This window comes from Chiloscyllium punctatum, chromosome 9 (genome assembly GCF_047496795.1).
Source record: "Chiloscyllium punctatum isolate Juve2018m chromosome 9, sChiPun1.3, whole genome shotgun sequence".
In the NCBI taxonomy this organism is placed as follows: domain Eukaryota; kingdom Metazoa; phylum Chordata; class Chondrichthyes; order Orectolobiformes; family Hemiscylliidae; genus Chiloscyllium; species Chiloscyllium punctatum.
Window position 1 is genome coordinate 69,858,181 of NC_092747.1, and position 21,659 is coordinate 69,879,839.

The window sequence follows — 21,659 nt, forward strand, 5'->3', positions numbered from 1 at the left end:
ACTATGCACCACTTAGTTTTTTTTTGGAAAGGGGAGAAGAGGAAGAGAAACAACAGAAACATTCCTGTGTATAAAGCAGTGTGGCCTTTGTTCAAAATTTACAGTTGACATCATGCGCAATGTATTGGGTGCAGAATTGTGCCTGTGAATACTTCCAGATTACCACCTATATGCAGTTGACTATGTCTGTAGATAGAATTTTGAGAGTGTAGGTTGGCTTTATTTTTAAATGGCATATTCCTTTTAAAAAGTGGTGCACGTGATAATCATAACAATCCCCAGTTTTGTTTTTAACGAAAAGAACATGACTAGTCAAGGTTTAGCTTTACTCAGCCACATGAGGCACATGGAGGACTCCCACATTCCAGAAATATTGTACATCCAGAGAAGCAAAAGAACCCAGGTTCATCCAAGCGGAATCCATTTAAAACTAACAAAGACATTTTAAACATCAAATGAGAGGGGCTGTAAAGTTGTACCTCATTGTAAAGCACAATAGCCCTGGACAGATCCATATGGAGAAGTCTATTACCAAACCAAATCAAGATTTGATAAAATCTGGTCCCTACAGAAAAAAAGAGAACAATCCAGTGCCTTCCTATCACAATCATACAACACTAACCTAAAAAAAACCTAGATTGAAAATTGAAGTTGAGAGAACCTAAGAATCTCATCACTAATAGTGGTATGACTTCAAGATATGTTATAATTTTATTGCAGGAAAAATGCAGCTTTACAAATACCTTATGAATCAAATAAAACTAAATTTTGATACTTAGGAGATTAAATAATGTAAACAAGGTGTAAACTAAGAAAATACGTGAGCAGAGGTTAAAAGCATTGAGGGAACTGTTAGCAATAATGGCAAAATCTGAAAGAGGATTTACATGCCTGTTTGAAAAGCTACATTTTCAGTGGTTACAACTGCAGAAGTTCATAAATAGAGTATTCAAGGTTTTGCAAGTCTCAAAGAAAGTGGCATCAAGGGAAATGCCAAAAGAATTATGGTCAACTTGAAATGTGAGATCCCAGAAAAAAAACCCTCTTTAAAATAAAAGAAAAAGGACAAACTGGCACTTAAGAAACCAATATTCAGACTGATTACATAGCTGTATCCAATCACTTGGTAATTTACTGAAGGATATTGCAAACCAGCTAAAGAGTAGTACAAAACTATGAGATGCTAAACAATTGTTATTTTTCCATATTCCTTAGAATAACTCTGGAGTTGCGTGTAATCTTGTACTACTACCCAAGGTCTGACCTGGTTAACCATATTAACATTGCTCTACTCTTTTGTAGTGTTTCCATTCATACTAGTGACATATTAGAGTCAGTGAATTAGAGTGGTCCAAACCCTATTTTGAAATTTTATAGCAATGTTTGGCTTTAATCTATGTAAAATAAGCACATGGCTGACATCTGGTGGCTTTGCAGCTGTATCTTTATAAACCTCATACAAATTTAAAAGCTTTGACTCAATTTAGAATAATTAATTCTTCACTAGATGAAGGCAGAAACAGGAAATTGAAGATAATTGAATAAATCAAAAATCTTCGGTTCAGTAGTTACCAAAATAGATCTAATGGAGGCGAGAAAAGCAGATGCGTGGATTAAGATATATTTGATCACGCAAGGAGTAGTTGTATCTTTTGGCACAACTAGATGAATATAACTCAGTAAAAAATTGAAGGGAATACAAAAGACATGGGTCCAGCCTTAAGCACAGGAAATGTTTTGACCTGCGCAGCTCAATTTAAACTAATAAATAACAAATGCAGCCCATTCTGACAGAACAACTTCAGCACTGGTTTCAGTCATAAAACACCAGCCATTCCAACTGAATGAAGCAGCATGTGGCACCTCCACACCAACATTGAGGCTGAGCTAGTGCCCCTTTCCTGGAATGCAAAATTATCCTAGTTTGATTGGCTTGCAAAATAGTAGCAATAGAAATCAATTCAGTTATCATGATAACAGAAGGGTAAGATGGTTCATTGCCTTGTAAGGTTTAATTGAAATCCCCACCAATCAATGCTTCATTGAAATAGTGTTCTCTGATAATCACTTGTTTGACGAGACAAAATACTCGTAACAAGATTAAATTAATACAGTGCATTTATTGCTTTTACGGAGATAGCAAATCACCACATGCAAACATTCAGACTCTTGCTCAAGTATCACAGCATACAAAGAGAATCTTGATATTAATATATTTGGATTGATATTTTGCAGATTAGGCTCTAAGCATAAGTACATGTATACAAAAAGCAATTGTAGCATTTTGAAATACATTTTAAAATATGGTATAAGTGATGATATCTTACCTACAATTCTCCACATACTGCTAATGTAAAGTCATTGAGATAAGCAATACTCTTTTTGAGAGGAAAATGAAAAAAGGGAGGGCAAGATTTAAACATTATGTGTCCACATTAACCATGCTTTTACACAGGAACCTGACCCCACTGTGATGTATACTACCTCTGACACAAGTAAAACAAAATCCAAGGCACAGGTAGATATTTGCCAACAAGTGATTGGAAAAAGTGGAGTCAAGGCCACAATCAGTCCAATCATGGTGCAGCTGTTGTAAAGGAGTCTACTCCTCATTCATACCACTGGATAGGACCAGAATTTTTCATCCTCAAAATTGGCATGTGCCTTACATCTTCATTTGGTGAAGGTCAAGAAATGGTGTTAAAAGGTGACAGCACGTTTTATCTCGATTACTCAAAGCATTAATATTACAGAAAAAAATTAGATTGTTTCAGTTGACAGATCTTACTTTTATTCATAAAAACAAACAGTAAAGGAATGGAAATGCCACTGAACATTTTTCTGTCTATTCAATGACCATGAAACTTCAATACATTTAGGCAATATTCACACACAAGCTAAGAAAAATTGCCTTCACTACAAGTTCTCTGCTAGAATTCAAAGTTAATTTTGAGGATCAGTTCCTATATACTGAAACAATGTAATAGTCATAGAAATCCCAGTAGCATAGTTAAAGTGCTAAGTGGAATTCAAGAAACTCAAGTTCAGCAATGCAAATAGTGAAAAGAACCTAACTTTCCATTATGTCTCAAAGACATTTAAAATCCACAAAGTACAAATCTCCTGGCATTTAGGCCAATAAATCACTACATCTAACAAAGTTATCCATTATTTGCAAAACAATATTTTCCATAGCTGGTGAGTTAGTTTGAGGCTTTGCCATGCTTCAATTGAGTTTAGGTCCAGAATGGGCAATTTTCCTGATTTTTACCCATGATGAACAGGAACAAATGATTAGAGCAAATTATGGATGAAGCATATTTTGCATCCTTGATGACGCAGGCGAGGAAAATATTTTAAATGATCAGAACTTCCCTTTAAGGAAAGCATTTCAAATTGAAAGCAAGTTGCAGAAAGCATTTAAAAACTCATGATACAGATTGTTCATGCGTTGCAATAAGCCCTGCTTGTGTGTAGGAGGTAGAAGAAATTTGGTATTTCACTTAAAATCAAAAGAGTTAGTGCAACAAGATTTTTGTGTGGGGCAGCACGGTGGCACAGTGGTTAGCACAACTGCTTCACAGCACCAGAGACCCGAGTTCAATTCCCACCTCAGGCGACTGACTGTGTGGAGTTTGCACGTTCTCCCCGTGTCTGTGTGGGTTTCCTCCGGGTGCTCCGGTTTCCTCCCACAATCACAAAGATGTGCAGGTCAGGTGAATTGGCCATGCTAAATTGCCCGTAGTGTTAGGTAAGGGGTAGATGTAGGGGTATGGGTGGGTTGTGCTTCGGCAGGGCGGTGTGGACTTGTTGGGCCGAAGGGCCTGTTTCCACACTAAGTAATCTAATCTAAGATCTTTCCTAATGAACTCTTATGCATGTCAAGTGATAAAATAAAACTTGAGAACATACTCATTGTTAAAAATCACAACACTAGGTTATAAGCCACAGGTGTATTTTTAATTATAGCTTTCGGAGCACTGCTCCTTTGTCAGGTGTCTAGTTGGGCAGGACCGTAGGACACAGAATTTATAATTAATTGTGTCCTATGATCCTACCTCACTTGCTACCTGAAAGCAGCAGAGTTCTGAAAGCTCATACTTCTGAATAAACCTGTTGTTAGATTATAACCTGGTATTGTAATTTTTAAGCTTTGTCCACGTCAGTCCAACTCCAGCACCTCCACGTCATACTCAACATAGAGTATCTATACCATATTCCTCAAGAGATGGCTCAGCATTTAAGTCTCAAATCGACAATTACAAAAAAAATTGTAGAGCACAATATGTGCACTTCAGTCCACAAAAGTGTCAAGGAAATAAAGGTTTCAGAAATGAATTCAAAACCCCACCATTACAAAAAGATTTTGGTATGCCTGGTGCCAGTCAGCATTGCACACCAAGACAGATGGCATTATACCACAGCTTTCTCCCAGTGGCAAGTAGCCATTGTTAAAAACAACACTTTGGCAGCTTTCATTGAGCATATTTAACAAAGTTACCAGACAGTTCTGAGGCAATACTAGCAGTCAAACCTCCATTTTAAAATTGTGAAGCATTTTTAAAAGGCACATTTATGCAGAATTTCCTAAGGTTAAAAGCAAGATTCAGAATTCAAATTTATTTCTCAATTTTGTTTCCAAGAAGTAGGTTTCATTATTTTCAAAGTTTTGGTATTGGAGTGGCTGCTATAGCAATGCTTTCAATCGCACATTCATCGCTGCCTCGAAGAATTCGGAAATAGCCATTTTCGCCCCATTGTGTTCCCCAACTGTTCTTAACAATCCAGTAATTTTCTTTTGTTTGAGAGTCACTACCATAACCAATGAGCAGCACTGCATGATTAGTAAGCTCAAAGGGATTGAATGGATCACGGAATCCAGTGTGGTGATAGATCCCACCGTGGTAATTCATAAAGTCGCCGTAAACTTCAAAGGCAACAGATACTGGACCATTTTTCACCAGCTCCAGTTTCATTGCTGCTTCATTGCAAGCCCCATAAAATCCACCCACGTAATAATACTGAGAAGTGTAGTAACGGTAACAAGATTTCTTAATGGTGCAAGGAGTATCCATTCCAACATAAGGGAAGCAATGTTCTTCAACCAATCCAAAATCTTGGGCATATTTTCCAGCAATTAAGTAGGGAAATCCACCATCACATCCTTAAGATTTTTTAAAAGAGACAAAGTAAACTTGATTATTAATATAATATGCTGTACAGATGTGGATAAAGTAAAAATTCAACATTTGTGATCACCCCAAAAAAAGCATGCTTTGTCCAAAGTAATGAAGTTACCTTAGGAATTTGTAACTAATGAAAGATACTGGAATTAAAAATGTTAATACTTATAATGCAGATTGGTGGTTATCCAGAAAAAAGTATAGTCAAATTTAACAATGCCATTGTGAGCACAAAAACTTTAGCATACAGAACCATCAAATGCCTCTAGTCAAGAAAGTATTCTCAATTAACTAACTGCAGGTGCACAGTCTGAGAGCCTTATAATTGCAACTTTAGTGAAAATATTAAATGAAGTATTGATTACTATGCTGGTGAGGAGGTAGGGAAGACAAGATAACTGCAGAGCTTAGAGTGGCCAGTGATTAGTTGTCTAGCTCTGAATGTGTCTGACCAAGTCCTGGTGGCCTCTCTGTTGGGGGTTGTACATAGCAGCTAGAGTGAGCAGTCTGGACACTGGTGGGTTGGGGGCTCTTTGGGCAATAACCTTTCAGAGGAGCAGCAAACATCGACGAGTCAGAAAGCCTAGAATAGCACCAGGCTTGCAGGGAAGAAAAGTTACTTAAAGTGCGCTGATCTGGTCTGATAAGCAACAACATTACTGTAAGTGATCTCAAATTTCTGGTCTCAATGTAGGAATATTAAAGAGAAGTGGGCCAATTTTAAACAGCTCTCTGAATGAGACCTTACTATAATAACCCCACATTAGCACAAGTTATTCATACTGTGACAAAGTTTTGTCAATCAATATCCACTCTAGATTTAGATTTTGTTTATTGACAGTGTGATAGAAGATAGGCCAATGTAATAAAACAACATTGGACAAATGCACCATTGCCAAATTTAACAATTAGTATATCTTGACTAAAATATTCGACAGACTTTGCACGCCAAGAACTACTTAAAATGGTCACACATTTGACTTGAGCCAAATACCAGTGCTCATTTCCAGCGGTAAAAGTGTTGAGACATCATAATCTAAAAATCAAACAAAGTTATCTATAAAATGAAGGAAGCAAATATCCTTGATTCAATAACACTGGTTTTAAAATCAATTACCTTGTGAATACTGACTACAGGAAATGATCTGTTGCGGGCTAAGGATCGGAGTTTGTGTGTTGTTTGTTTGAATACGAACACGGGCTTCAAGCATTCCCATGGAAGAAAAGGAATAGCAACTTCCACAACTGCCTGCAGTCATTGAAAGAGGGGAGTCAAACAAAATAATGAAGCATGGAAAAAACATTTAAATTTGTCCAGTTATCAAATACTTTAAAGTCATAAAGTCACACTTCCCTCCTCAAATATGGTGACTTTACTCAACTATTATACTTTAGAACAGCATATCGATTGGAATACAACAATATGAATCCACCACCGAAATAGTTGCTGTCTAGGTCACACCTTTGAAACTAACAAGGGTATTTGAATCACTCAGGCTAGTTGCTTTTGGAAGAAACCCCGATGTAGATTCATGAGTGACTGCTGGAATGAACATTGCAAACTGGAGCAAGAATATGGACTCCAGATAACTTCTAAACAAGAAAAAACACAGCCTAAAATTTTCCTAACTTGAAAAATGAAAGCAGTTGAATTTAGTGCTTCAAGAAGTGATCCTAAAAAAGGGAAGAAAATGGACAAAGGAGCAAATATGCCCATATCAGTGATAGTCTGAATATCTCATTTTAAGCAGAACCCAAACTGAATTTGAACAAAAAAAAAATCAATAAGTAATTTGTAGGAAAAGATTGGACGAAAGTTCTCAGCTCATTGGGTGACAAAGGGGACCAGAAACAAAGTTAAAGAAAATGCGTATCTGACTGATCAGGAAATACAGTTGAGAACCAAGCTGACTACATAAGGTCCAGAACAGAGGTGAATAAGCAAAGAGAAGCAGCGATGGATCGAGAAAAAGACTACAGCTAATAAAGAGGAAATTCCAAAGTCTAAGCACTTATCGATAAGTATTAAAAAAACGAATAGGGCCAGTTAGTGTTAAAAAAGGGGATTTACAAAAAGAGGTAAAAGACATGGCTGAGATGTTAATGAATAGTGTAGAGACTACATTTTTACTTTTGGACTAAATGGAAAAAATGGACACTGCTCTTTTTAAGAAAAGGGAGAATATAGGAGAGGTTGTTTGCACTTGGCTAAATAGGTGAAGCTCACTGATGCGTATGACACTTTCATTACAAGGACATCGAATCTACACAAATTTAGTATCATCTGTTATGGGCTCAGGAGAGCTCAGCATAGTGACAGTTGATTGGTCAAGCTGCAGCTTAACTCAGACCCTGTGAAAGAAGGTGAAACAGAAGGAGTCCTCCAGAAGCTAACTCCTCCCCTCTACAAAGTTGGTTCCTTCAATTTTTTTTGTCTAAACAATAGAAAACTATATTGGAGGACAGATAACTAAGCTAATCAAGTCCAAGTACGCAACCAGTGAATTAAATTCTGATAATTGCTGCGCAGATAACATTGTGACAAAAAATTGAACGGATTCTGAAAACAAACATCTAACTTTGGTATTTGGTCTGGTGACAAAACTGTTCACTTGATGCTTTTTCTCTTCACTAAATATTTAATTAGAGTATGCACCTGGAAAACAAGAGGAGCAAAATTTGAGTTACATAAAATTTTTCTTTTACTATTCTTGTTAAAGCTCAGTGCATGACTATAGTTATTTGTAATGCTGCTAAAGTAACTTTGCTGTTTGCTTTTCTCTCGAAAGCCTGGAATGCAGCTGGAGTAGTGCAGAGTTCTGGGTATCATATCACAGGAAAGTCGTTTCAATTGGCATCAGTGGTGGGTTGAGGACTCAGCAACACTACTTAATTAGTTCCTGGGCAGATAACTAGAACCTTGTGTGGGGATAACACAACAAACATCTGGCTTGCAAAGAATAGCATCTCTCTTCAGTGTGTGAAGACAAATAAAAGAGTTCCAGCATTTGGCTATTATTTTTCACCTTTCTTGATGAAGCTGCTGTCTCTGCAAACCCCCGTTGAAAGGAAAAAGGACGAACTATCTTCAAAAAGACTGAAAGGGTTGATACTCAGTGAAAACAAAAAGACCAAGAACCTGTGTATCCACAGTCTTGTCATGTAGGGATTCTAGGATTCTGATTGAGGCATGCCAGATTAGGTGCATGAACAGGGCTAACAGAAAGCAGCTGCCCCACTTACTCAAAGGATCAATAACAAAGGGACATAATTTTAAAGTGAAAGGCAGGTGGTGTATCAGAGAGTTGTGCAAAAAGCTTTCACATAATCAAACAGTGGGGGGAGACTGGAATACATAATCTGGAAGGGTAGTAGAGGTGGGTGACCTGCCACATTCTTTTAAAAATAAGGACTTGAATCATGACATTCAAGGCTAAGGGCCTAGTGTAGATAGTAGTATATTTTTGGTACAGACTCAATAGGCTGAAGGGCCTATTCCATACTGTACTATTCTATGATCCATGATTTTGATTGGTGCCAGAACTGTACTAACTTTGTACCCTCCACACCCAAAATTATGCACATCTTGTCTGCATATGGGAGTTTTAAGCAAAGGTTAGAGCTAGGAGTAATAAGTTGGCAACCGTTTCCTTTTCGCAATTGTTAAAAACATCTGGCACACTTTGTTTAACCCAAATTAGATAGCAAGGCAGAATTTGGGCAATTTAGTAGTTCAAGAAATACTCATTTGTAATAACTCCAAGAATAGTGCAGAATTGACTTCCAAGAAACTACCTCAGATTTATGAGAACATTGAAGAGTTAGTTGGGTAAAAGCAAATGAGAATTGAGAAAAACTTTCATACAGTTAGGACCTAGAACAAAATGCCTGGGTGCGCGGAGGAGGCAGGTTCAGTTGGGGCATTCAAGGGGGATTTGCATGATTTTCTTTTAGAAAAGACATTGTGCAGGGCTAGGAGGAAAAAGTGAGAGAGTGACACTTAGTTAAAATACTCAAGACAGCCAAAGACAATGGACTGAATGGTCCATAGCAATTCTATGGATGAGACATATGGAACCATTCTAGCACCAGCTCATTCCCTCAATGGGAAAAGAAATCAGCATTAAGGCTTTGTGGACAAAAGCTAAAAAAAAGCCCTCCATGATTTGGTGTTTTCATAAGAGTCCAGCACACTGTTGGGCAGAAGGACCTGTTTCCACAAGTCCATACCAACCCTCTGAATAACTCATCCAGACCCATTCCCCTATATTCACCCCTGACAAATGCACCTAACCTACAAATCCCTGAACACTATGTCATGCTAGGTTGCACAATACATCTAACACACATCTTCTGGATTGTGGGAGGAAACCAGAGCACTTGAAGGAAACCCACACAGACAGTGGGAGAATGTGCAAACTTCATGGAGTCACTTGAGGCTGGAATCAAACCTGGGTCCCTGGCACCATGAGGCAGCAATGTTAACCACTAAGTAATCACGCTGCTCCAGGGTTTATAAATATTTTTGACATCTGTTTTGAATTAGTTGCAAATAAAGCCTGTTTATGATAAAAAGTGCACACAGCCTTTAAGCAGAAGTCAAGAAAGATGCATGGAGGCATGCAAAAATCCACTTACTAACCAAGGAATGCATATTTCATTCCATCAGAGTTGGAGCGCGTAGGGCCTACCTTACTAATGCCCAATGCTGGCCACGTCAAACAGCTACAATAGCACAAATATGATCAGTAAAGCCAAACTAGTCACACTTGGAAACACCTCATAAGTGCAATAGGTAGATGATATGCGCAGGGGCTACAACTATCCTAGTTAGTAATCTGATGGATGGAGCTACCACATAGGTAGGTCAGTCACATCCACAAAGCAACATCTACGGGTAAATGGAGACACAAGTTTAGAGTCAGCTAGTGAGTCAGATGCCAAATTGCCACTTTCTGCAATGACACCCCTAATAATCACTACCTCAAATTCTGCTTGCCATCCTTTAGGGTCACAGTAATGGAAATAGTACACTGGAACAAAAAGCAAGCTTTTATTCTTCACAATCACTTCCACACGTTCAGCCAAAGATTACTGAGTTACTTTAACTGCTTTCTGACTCAAACTCACATTGAGAGAGGATGGACATCTTAGTCAAATTTTCACGTAGACAATTCTTGAATCATTACTTTTTCCCCAAAATTAGATTAGTCCTTATACATGGTAGAAGCTGCAGATGGAAGAATTATGTATTGTACTCATTAGCAAAAATTCTAGCGAGCTGTACATTTGTTCACAGCTGACTGCACTGAATTACTCCAAGCCCTACTTCAATGTCAAATGGCACTTTTTAAAACATTATGCTGTTGCTATTATAATTAGAAAGATTTATTAAATACTGACTTCCAGGTGGAAGTGTTCATTCTTCCCAACTTGCTAAGGGAACAATAAATTGACAATTGTTTTGAGAATACTTCAGCTTGATCTCATTCTCAGCTAAAGAGGAGGATTTAAAACATACCTAAGGAGCAACGTTTTCAGAGGTTGGTGAATGTATGGAATGAACTGCAAGGAGGCAGCTGGTACATTTAAACATTTAAAATGCATCTGGATGGGTAAATGAATAAGAAGGATTTAGCCTGATATGGGCCAAATGGAACTACATTAATTTAGGATATCTGGATGGCCTGGGCGATTGGGACTGAAGGGTCTGTTCCCATGCTGTACGTCTCTATGACTTTATGACTCTTACATTACCTGCTGAATAGGTGAACTGCAGATCTCCCCAGCAGTTAGAATCTACGTGTACATGCTTTTGAAACAGATTCTATCCCTCAGAAGCCCATGCCATATCAGACGTATACAAATCTCAATATAGTTAGAGAGGTTGGTAGGTTACTGAATATACTGCAGACTTTTTTTACCTCCAGGTTCAGGCCACCATTTGAAATACTGTATCTTTGACAATGCCAAATTTAGGAGGAGATCTTTCCCTAACATGTTATGGAACTTAAAATAGAGAATGGACTACCTTGATTTCGAACAGGAGTAACATAGTTCACTCCATCAACATTCCTCCAGTCCCAGGATTCTGGCAAAGTGTCTGCAAGTTTCTGCATCTCCTCTGACACCAGCATGGGTCTTGGACGCCTAGTAAACAGCACATTGAAATTCATGAACAGGAGAAGTAATATCACAGCCTGATCACTCCCTACTTCAAATTCCAAGTCATTTAACTGGAATTATAATTAATTTCCAAGGAAACATTGTTGCGAGCTGCATACTTGGAATGAATTATTTTCCCATTTTTAAAAAGTTATAGGGGTCTATTGCAACAGATCTAATTGCATACAAAATAAACAAAGTTACTTTCATTAGCATTGTAGATTATCAAATTAGCCTGCCAGCATTATTTCTGCTTTATTCTTTTATAAAGTGGATGCTGCTGGTAAGGACAGCATGAGCTGCCTTTCTGCCATTGACCTTGGACAGAATGGCTTGCTAGGCCATTTCAGAGTCAACATTGCTGTGGATCTACAATCACATGTATGCCAAAGCTGGTATGGTTGGCAGATTTCCCTTTCCTAATGGCCATTTGTGAATTGATGTAAGAACTTGGATTCCTTAAGACTCCTTAAAGTATCGGAACAGTGAGGTTGCAGAGCTGAAACGCAAAGGTTTGGGTGTCCTGGTTTAAGGAAGGAAAAGGATTTTGTGTTAGTAATCAGGAAAGCTAATCCAATTTTGTGTATTATTAAGAAAGGAATTGAATGCAAGAGTAGAGAGAGGTTGTGCTTCAATTATACATGGCATTAGTGAAACTGCATTTGGAGTACAATTTTACAGTATGGTCAACTTATAGAACAAAGCTAACATTGGAAACAGTTCAGAAAAGGTTTACTTGGCCAATACTTGAAATGAGCACATTGCTTTTGGAGGCAAGGCTAGACAGGCTGGGCCTGTAACCTCGAATTTAGAAGAGCAAAAGATGACTTAATTGAAACACAAGATCTTGAGGGGATTTGATTAGGTGGATGCTGAAAGGATATTTCCCCTTGTGGAAGAAGCGGTCACATTTTAAAAATAGGAAACCCATTTAAGATAGAGGAGGGTTGTGTCTTTGAAATTCCCTTCAACAAAAAGCAGTGGATGCTGAATCTTTAAATATATTTCAAGGCAGATGTAGATAGATTTGTGATTACCAGGGTGACAAAAAAGTCAGGGATATGCAGGAATATCAAATGAAGGTGAAAACACAGGTTAATAATGATCTTATTGAATAACAGAACAGGTTTGAATGAACTTGTTTGTTTTTATGATCAATTCCAAATACATTAACTGAATTGAGATTTGACAAGCTACCTGATGGGATTTGAACCAGAGTTCCTGTGACATTCATCTGGGACTCTGGATTACTAGATTTTGACAATTTAATGAAATCAGAGCTGCTAAGCAACATGGAACCACATTTTTGCCTCATTGGTAAGGAAGGTTTCCATGAGAAAGATCTGTATTTTCACTCCCAGTTCAGAAGCAGAGTTGTGGCATATCCCAGCGGGATTTTCATTCTGGGGTTGAGGAGCTCTCTGGAAGTTGGTTCAGGTGGACCACAAATGAATACAGCGGCAGATTGGGCACAAGGAATGTTTCAGGTCTGACACATTGTATAGAAGTTGAAAAAAAAAGGAACTCCCTAGGGCACATCCCTTTGCCTGTTGTGTGCACCTTCAAGTGTCAGCCACCCACCTCCATGACCCTTTAATAACCCCATCATCAAATTAATGCCAACTCATGACTGTTCATTCAGAAGTCACCATGGACAGAACTTAACCCAAGTTCATAGTCTGCATGTTCACAGTAGACATTTTTAGAAAACACCTCTTGCACAGTAGGCCACTCAATCTCAAGAAGGAAGTTTGACATACAGACTTACAAAGCAAGAGCATACAGCTGAATTACAGGGAAACTATTTGGAAAATGATACCCAAAGTGGGACAGAATCATAGAATCTCTACAGTGTGGAAAGCAAGTCAGCACTGACCCTCCGAAAATACTTTTGCCACATGCAGTCAAGATAATCTGTTTGGGGCGTTGCTCAAGAAAAGAAGATGCAAAGTATTGCAATTTGAAATTAATGGAGGTCAATTCTTTGCTACTGACATGGTGGTAAAGTAGTTAGCACTGCTGCCTCACAGCACCAGGTATATGGTTCAATTCCGCCCTCAGACACTCCTGGTCTCTCCCAAATTCCAAAGGTATGCAAGTTAGGCAGATTAGCCATTAGGAATGTAGGTTTACAGGCTAGGGTAAGATGTGCTTTGGAGGATTGGTGTGGGCTTGATGGGATTCAATGATTCTATGAAATAGTGGGTAAAAGTTAAAACATTACCATGTCTTAATTTTTAGCTCAGTATCACATCTTCAGTAGGGGTGGCATGGTGGCTCAGTGGTTAGCACTGTTGCCTCACAGCGCCAGGGTCCCAGGTTCGATTCCAGTCTGTGTGGAGTTTGCACATTCTCTCCGTGTCTGCGTGGGTTTCCTCCCACAGTCCAAAGATGTGCAGGTCAGGTGAATTGGCCATGCTAAATTGCCCGTAGTGTTAGGTAAGGCGTAAATGTAGGGGTATGGGTGGGTTGCGCTTCGGCGGGGCGGTGTGGACTTGTTGGGCCGAAGGGCCTGTTTCCACACTAAGTAATCTAATCTAATCTTCAAAGAGCAGCAGTTCCACTACCAACAATGGTTGCATCCCTCAAAGATGCTTTGCTCATTTTTACAGCACAATATGCAGTCACTGCAATAACTACTTGAAATAAGTGCTGCAATTTTCCAGTTCATGAAGCATTGATAATATATTTAAATCTGGATAGTCTTAAAACTGTACAAGACAAACACTCCAGTGTTCAGATATTGTTATCGGTCATGAACTGATTCTGAGATAAACAGTTTTGTTTCAAAAACATTGCAAAGTCTACCTTGGAATCCTTGAGTTAACACCACCCGCTCGCTTAATCAGTTCTTGAATGGTGAATTTTTCATACTCTTCATAAAGCTTAGCTGTCCAAGATTTCTGTACAGTGTTTATTGCTTTGATGAAGTCCAAGTTAGGCTTATAGGGTCTCTGTGACAGACTAAGGGTAAAAAAATATAAAACTAATTTCCATGTTGCAAATACCATTTTAAATCCAAACAAACATTTGTGCAAACACAAACCTATCCACAAAATAACCAGTATTTCTGAAATGCACTCTAATTACTCCTGCCAACATATCGAAGTCAATTGTTTTAATTTTTTTCACATTTAAATTAGATTGCTTTCAAAAGGCTGATGGTGTTTGTCATCAATGAGAAATTGCAAGAAAAACTCATCTAGCAGCATCTGAGGACAAAACAGAGTTAACACTGAGTCCAGTGACCAGTCTTTAGAATATCCAATCCCTTAGGAAGTTACAATGTTTATCAGAACGTCTGACTGCTTCTGATCATCTAATCTCTTGTTGCATTTGAGCTTTATCCAGTCGTCAGAAAATTCAATTGATTTTGAAAAAATAAATTTACTTTAATCTTCAAATTTAGTTGGTTGAAAATTGCGATTTAAAAATAACACCTGACTTTTAAAAACTTATTTTCAACTGTAAGTAAATGCATTACTAAAATGGATGAGAACCTGCAGTTTCTATAAAAGCTTTAAAAAAATGAACAATTTCTACAGTTGATCTATTCTTAGACTTTCCAAATTCCAGCCACCCCACCCCCTTACTCAAAATGGACTGTACTTGAAATCATATTAGCTCACTTCACAAAAAGTAATTTTAAATTAAATACCCATTTGAGGCTAACAGTATACCAACTTCGCTGTTGTGCAAGCCATTTATTAACACGGAGACCAAAAAAAAAAGTGTGTGCTGGAAAATCTCAGCAGGTCTGGCAGCATCTGTAAGGAGAGAATAGAGCTGACGTTTCGAGTCTAACTGACAAAGGGTCAGTTAGACTCTAAACGTCAGCTCTTTTCTCTCCTTACAGATGCTGCCAGACCTGCTGAGATTTTCCAGTACACTCTTTTGGTTCCAGATTCCAGCATCTGCAGTAATTTGCTTTTACTAATAGGGAGACTTGGCTCCCAATATCTAACAAGAGCAACAGTAACAACAGGGACAAAAGTTACAGAAAATTTAGCTGCTTAAGAAAAGATTCCATAGATAATTCCCCCTCTGATCCTTGGAGGAGATCTACTAATTTTTTTTTAATGTAAAGAAAATCCTGACTGGCCCTAAATAGTAAGTAATTTAAATAAATTAGTCCTTGCTACGTGTTGATTGCTTAAATATTTCAGATTTAGTTAATCTATTAAGTGATACTAGATCTTACATAGTCTAGAAGTTAACCAGCAGTTCTGTACAGTGAACTGTCTCACCCTAAATCCTTTGCTACCGGTCCTCTTTTTTTCTATTCCAGCAATTGAAGTAAATGGTTCACAATTCACTTGCCTTCTTTTGATGACAACTCTGATCATTCAATTCTCAAAGTCCGGCATTAACCTGCCCATTTCAGAATTAACTTGCTTTTTACACACTTGAAAATTCCTTTGCCTTTGTTCATTGAAAAGTGATATGCCATTCCTCTAAAGCTGTAACTTTTATTTACTTAACAAAAGCAAAAGCTGTTTTCAGTGCAAGGAGATTGATTCTCTCCCATTCCTCAGCACCTATCTTCACCTGACAATGTGAAATTCACTATAAATACACTTGACAGCTAGCTGTTATGTTCAGACATGTCAAGCTTTGGTGTTTGGCCAAAATTAGATTTGGTTTACTTAGCAAGTGATTTCTTCCAGAAAAACTAGATAGAATAGTGATTACTGTTACATACAGAATTTCATCCCCTAAATAAACTTTCAATTACCATTAAATATATGTCCTCTGTTCATCAGAACAGTTCCGTTGTTGATTTACTCAACCACACCTTCATTTTAAGTCTCAAAAAGTTAGCACGCTCTCACCCTTCCCACTCTCTGGTGCAACTCCTCTCCACTGCCTAAAGTCTAGAATCTGGCAGATAGCCACCCACCAGCCAGAGCTGGGTCCACCTGATCAAACTACCTTTAGTGCCTTCCCTGGCCTACATGGCTTCACCTCTCTCTACTTTTTCTCCCACCTCCTATCACGTCACCTATGATTAATTAAGCTGCTAAAATATCCACATTTGCTCCTGGCCCCCAGTTTAGCTAATATTAAAAACCAGCACTCTCACCAGATCTTGGCCCTCTCCTTTCAATCAGCCATCACCACCTTTCTTCTGAAATGACCCCTTACTCCACTATCCTTCTAACCTCCCTTCTCAATGTTTGCAAAGGTTAAAATGTGTGTAACCGGGCTCCAGGCTGAATATATAGTAAAAATCTGTTAAATTATCTTTTTGGCATTCACTAGAAGTTTAAATTTCTTTTTGAAAATTGCTGGTTTCTACAGGAATCAATGTTTGCAAAAGTTAAAATGTGTGGTTTGGTCAATCATGAACTCATTTATTCAACTGTTTGGCCAGTATTCGAAGTTTTATAACTTCAGTTAGACAGGAAACCTACACCATTTTTATTCCTCATAGGAAATATAAAACTACTTCTGTCTTTGAAGAAAGTTAAAGTGAAGAATTCTTCCCAAAAGCTGGATACATTTGATCAAAAAGGGTTCAATGACATTATTATTTTAAAGTGCATAAAAATCCACTACAGATCACCTTGCGGTTTGCATTAGTGAGACAGCAGCACAACGTATTGAAAACTCATTTGCTATTTTCAAGGGTGTGCAAAAACAGAATACTTATACACTCCAAGTGAGTTGTACATACTCAAGACATTCCACTGACCATACTTACAGCGACAGATCCTTTTCCGAAGGAACAACATTAGTTCGAACATTCTGAGTGTTTTTCTTTCCAACAAAGCAAGCCCAGTTTTGACCCAATGTATTATGTACTGACCCAGGAAGTGTTTCGTGACAATAACTGGTTACATTTGAACCTTCTTTCTTGTACTGTAAACAAGAAGAAAAAGTTTGAACATTTGCATTTAATGCCAATTGGATTACTAATAGTCACAGTAAGAGTACTTAAATTGACAAAATTGCTCATACACAAATTCAAATCAACATTTGAGTTTCTTCTGGTCTGTAATGTTGATTTGTGTAAGGTCACTGAATAGCCAGAAAAACACTTTTCCCCCCATACAGCACCTTGCTATTTCTAAAATGACTTCATAACTACATTGATCTCATTCTAGCCCTGTACAAATCACATGTCACTATTCACAAATCTTGCTGAGTGATGTTTAAAGGATGGCATTCTCAAATGCCATATGAAATCTCATTAGCTGGCAGTGCCCAAAACTTGGAAGTCCACCTACAGTTCCCCATAATGAAGAAACATTGAATGAGGTTTTTGCACTATTTGTACATAGCCTGAAAGTTATCCCAAACTACAGAAGAGCACACGAGAAGGCATAGACCACATGGTCGACAAAGTATCCTTTGCCATTCAATATGATCAGGGCTGGTCTCCTGCTCCAACTCCACATCTAATTTTTGAGATCAAAATATCCCAGCCCTAGATCGATTCATGATAGAGCACACACTACGCTCCTGGGGTGGAGATTTCAAAAGATCTACCGTCATTCGGGTAAACACTATTTGCAAGATTATAATAGATTAGAAACAGGGTGGTAGATCGATGGAATGAACTGCCAGCAGAAGTGGTTGAGGTGGGTACATTAACAACATATAAAAGGCATTTGGACAAATACATGGATAGGAAAGGTTTAGAAGGATAAGGCCAAGTGCAGGGAAATGGGCTTAGAGTGGATGGATATTTTGGTCAGCATGGACCAGTTTGGGCCAAATGGCCTGTCTCCATGCTGTAGGATTCTGACTCTAAGTCTACCATCCCTTCAAGATGGGGACCAACATTGCAGAGTATTACAAAGCCCCACCTAAGTGTTGTATAACTTTTCTTCCTGTAATTCAAATTAACATCAACATGCCATTTGCTTTAATTGCCCGTTGCAATTTGTTATGTCCCTTACGTAATTTTGTTTTCTTTATACACCAAGGTCTAAGCTCACCTAATTGAAAGACATTCCCTGGTCAATTTACCAGGAGTAAACCTGTATTTCACATACATCTACATAAATCTTTACATTTCTCCAACCATGCTTAAGTTTTAAAAGGAAGCATGTTGAGTACAATAATATTCCCTCCTTCAAATGTCAGCCCAATTATTAAAGCCATGACCTGTTTATAGAAAGACAGGGTGTTAATATTGAATATCCATAGCAAAATGTTTTTGTATCTCTTGCTAAAAAAAAATCAAAACCCACCTTAAAAAAAGCAAACCATTTGTAACCACCAAGGACTACTTCAAAACCTTGGTTGTAGATTAAGGTAAAGAAACCAACATTCCCAAAATCATCTTCAGCAACATCAAGCTTATGGAGATGTACAGTCACATACTTCACAGGAGGGCCTTTAGGAAAAAAAAGATTGCACACAAATTAAAAGATGTGCATACACTCCTTTATAAAAGTATTTTTGCAAAAAAAAAAATTAGCTACACTTATAATTTTTCACAAACACAAGCTTGACGATAAACCTGTCACCAGGCTATCAGTGGTCGTGCTGAAAACCAACCGCCAACTTTTAGAACTGGAACAAGGGCCCCTGCAGAAACAGCAAGAAAAACTGTTGCAAACTTCAGACAAAGGAACTGTTCACTATCTCAGAATCAGATGTACAGCATGGAAACAGACCCTTCGGTCCAAGCCGTCCAGATATCCCAACCCAATCTAGTCCCACCTGCCAGCACCTGGCCCATATCCCTCCAAACCCTTCCTATTCATATACCCATCCAAATGGCTCTTCAATCTTGCAGTTGTACCAGCCTCCACCACATCCTCTGGTAGCTCATTCCATACACGTACCACACTCTGCATGGAAAAGTTGCTCCTTAAGTCTCTTATATATCTTTCCCCTCTCACCCTAAGCCTATGCCCTCTAGTTCTGGACTCTCCGATCCCATGGAAAATACTTTGCTGAGTGCAGGTGGCAGGTCCTTCTCAGGAGGAGAGATGGAACCAAGATAGATTTTGGACACAAAGAATCACTTGACATGGGAAAAGTTTTCACTCAAGCATTTCTTGCTGCTAAAAGTCAGAAGGAGGATGCAGACACTGAGGGTTATAACATTTGACAGACAGATGTTATGACTTATCAAATCAAGACTGATCTGTTGAGTAACTTTGGGCTGGTTTTTGTAAAGACTATTTCTGCAGCAACTACAAACAGATCATGGAGTTTCAGTTTCAGGAAACTCAATAGCGATACTTTCTTGTAGTTTAGCATGTTATAGAACAAGACTTACAATGTGTAATCTTGTGGTGTGGTCCAGGGATAACAGTATCTAGAAATCAACAGTTTATTCTCTTAGCCCCTTCAGTCACTTTGTGAATTACTACAAGTCAGTAATAAGTGCCAGAACAGCAACTGCAGAAGGTGAACAAATAAATCTTGCCGTTTTAATAGTAGTTTCCGCTCTAGCGTTTTTTCCCCGTTTCTAACCTCTTAGCTGTCCCAGGGTAATGAAAATTCGACTTCCACTGCAACACAAAGCAGGAAGTAGCTTAAAGTAAAAGAGAAACATTATCTCGTTTTCCCAGAGCTCCGTTTTCTACCAATACTTTACAGAGTGGTTTTCAAGCAAAACGACATCTTTCTCTATATTTAAACTTAGAGCATCCGAGACTTCTCATTAATAGGAGCTGCGTTTAGTAACTTCTAGTAGTTTTAATGCCCCGAAAAGTTTAAACGTTAATGCACGGTCTCGCAGTTCCACCACAAAAATAGGTCCGTCCATTCAAAGCAACACTTTTGAATATAAAGAATGAAATGGGCAGAAGAAGATGGTTCCCTAACTTACCCATTTTGCTGCAGTCAACATTTCTGTCTTGCCCCTCCCGCCCAACCTGGAACACCCAGGTCCCCTGCAAGTCCTGATAGGTGCAGTTCGCTGGAGTATCGGCCACAGCGGTAGCCAGGCCCTGCACACAGAGCAAGAACAAAACACCCACACACCAAGCCATCAGGACACTACCAACACGAAACTAAGCCTAGCTCCGAGTGGAGAGCATGGGTCATATGATCACTCCCTTTTCCGAAGGTCAGGTGCTCGGTCACATGAACTGTGAAAGACTGGAGCAATAGGGAAGTTCCTAGTTTTTGTTTCCGTGTTGATTGTGAAATGAGAGTGTTTGATTTTTGTGAGAGTTTCGCATTGCTCCGCCTGGGATTTTACATTGATCCGGGGCAATACCCTGAGAGTGCTTTCACATTAATGTCTGCTTCAAAGTAAAATAAAAAAAACTCGAGGATTTTATTTCCAAACCAAAGCTCCTGAAAAGGGAAATATTTCAACTTTAAAGTTACGTGTGACAACAGTGAACACTTGTAACAGCATTGTTTTGTACTTTAGCATAGGTTTTCTAATTCGGTCAGACCTAAATATGCATCCAAATAACAGGTTGGGGTGATTCATACACTTTACACAAATCATTTTTTTACTCAATTTGTTTTGTTCACATGTGGTGAAGAGAATCTAAGAAACGAAAAATATTTGCTGACTGGAAAATGTAGTAGCACATTAAGTTGAGCGTGCTCACTGAAGTCAAGTTGTGGTCGCTTCCTCCCCCATTGTGATAGTGTTGGTCAGGAGTCGATATTAGTCACTCCCTTATGATTCAGCAAAACCTCACGATGAAACTAGTGCCGAAGTTTAAAGATAAACAAGTGCAGGAAATGAGTAGTCAGTAGTACGTTAAATACTCATAATTTTCGGCACTATTCTCTTATTTCCTACTATTTAAAAAAATTATCAATTTCAATCTTAATGCACTCGTTAACTGAGAATCCAAAGTCTTCTGGCACGGGATTCATAATCTTCCACTTGGGAAAAAAAAGTCTCCTCCTCGCAGCCGATAACAGTTTATCCTAAGACCACTAGTACTAGACTCACCAACCAGGGAAACAGATTCACTGCATCTGCTTCATCAAGTCTTTAAAACTTTTTTTATATTTCAATAATATCACATCTCCTTCTCAACTCCATTCAATATAGTCTACTAAGTTCTCTTTGTAGGATAGCCCATTTGCCTCAGAAATAATTGCATGAACTCTCACTGCACCCAATCTAAGGCAAATATACCCTTCTGAGGTAAGGAGACCAAAACTGGCACACACTACAGCAAATGCAATCTCAAGAAAACTATATATGATTCCAGCAATACAACACTTCTGTCTTCCAGCAACTTGTCTTTCTTGGTGTTGCCCCACCTATTCTCCTGGTCATGCTTTAGTCAGAGGGAAGGAAACTATCACATGCATGTCTGAGAGCAAATGGTTGTGCATAATCCAGAAATAAAAGCCAACAAAATGTGAAAT

The 21,659-nt window shown here is 38.5% G+C and overlaps 1 protein-coding gene across 1 annotated transcript; it reads right to left on the bottom strand.

Moving 5' to 3' along the window:
* Positions 1-2,100: 2,100 nt before the first annotated feature.
* On the bottom strand, positions 2,101-20,359 carry ctsc (cathepsin C). The gene is made up of 7 exons (XM_072577757.1): positions 20,143-20,359; positions 18,548-18,693; positions 17,053-17,210; positions 14,157-14,312; positions 11,215-11,333; positions 6,301-6,432; positions 2,101-5,164 (listed from the first exon to the last, which is right to left on the bottom strand). Exons 1-7 carry the CDS (start codon positions 20,303-20,305, stop codon positions 4,662-4,664), a joined length of 1,377 nt encoding a protein of 458 aa, XP_072433858.1. The 5' UTR covers positions 20,306-20,359; the 3' UTR covers positions 2,101-4,661.
* Positions 20,360-21,659: the final 1,300 nt, after the last annotated feature.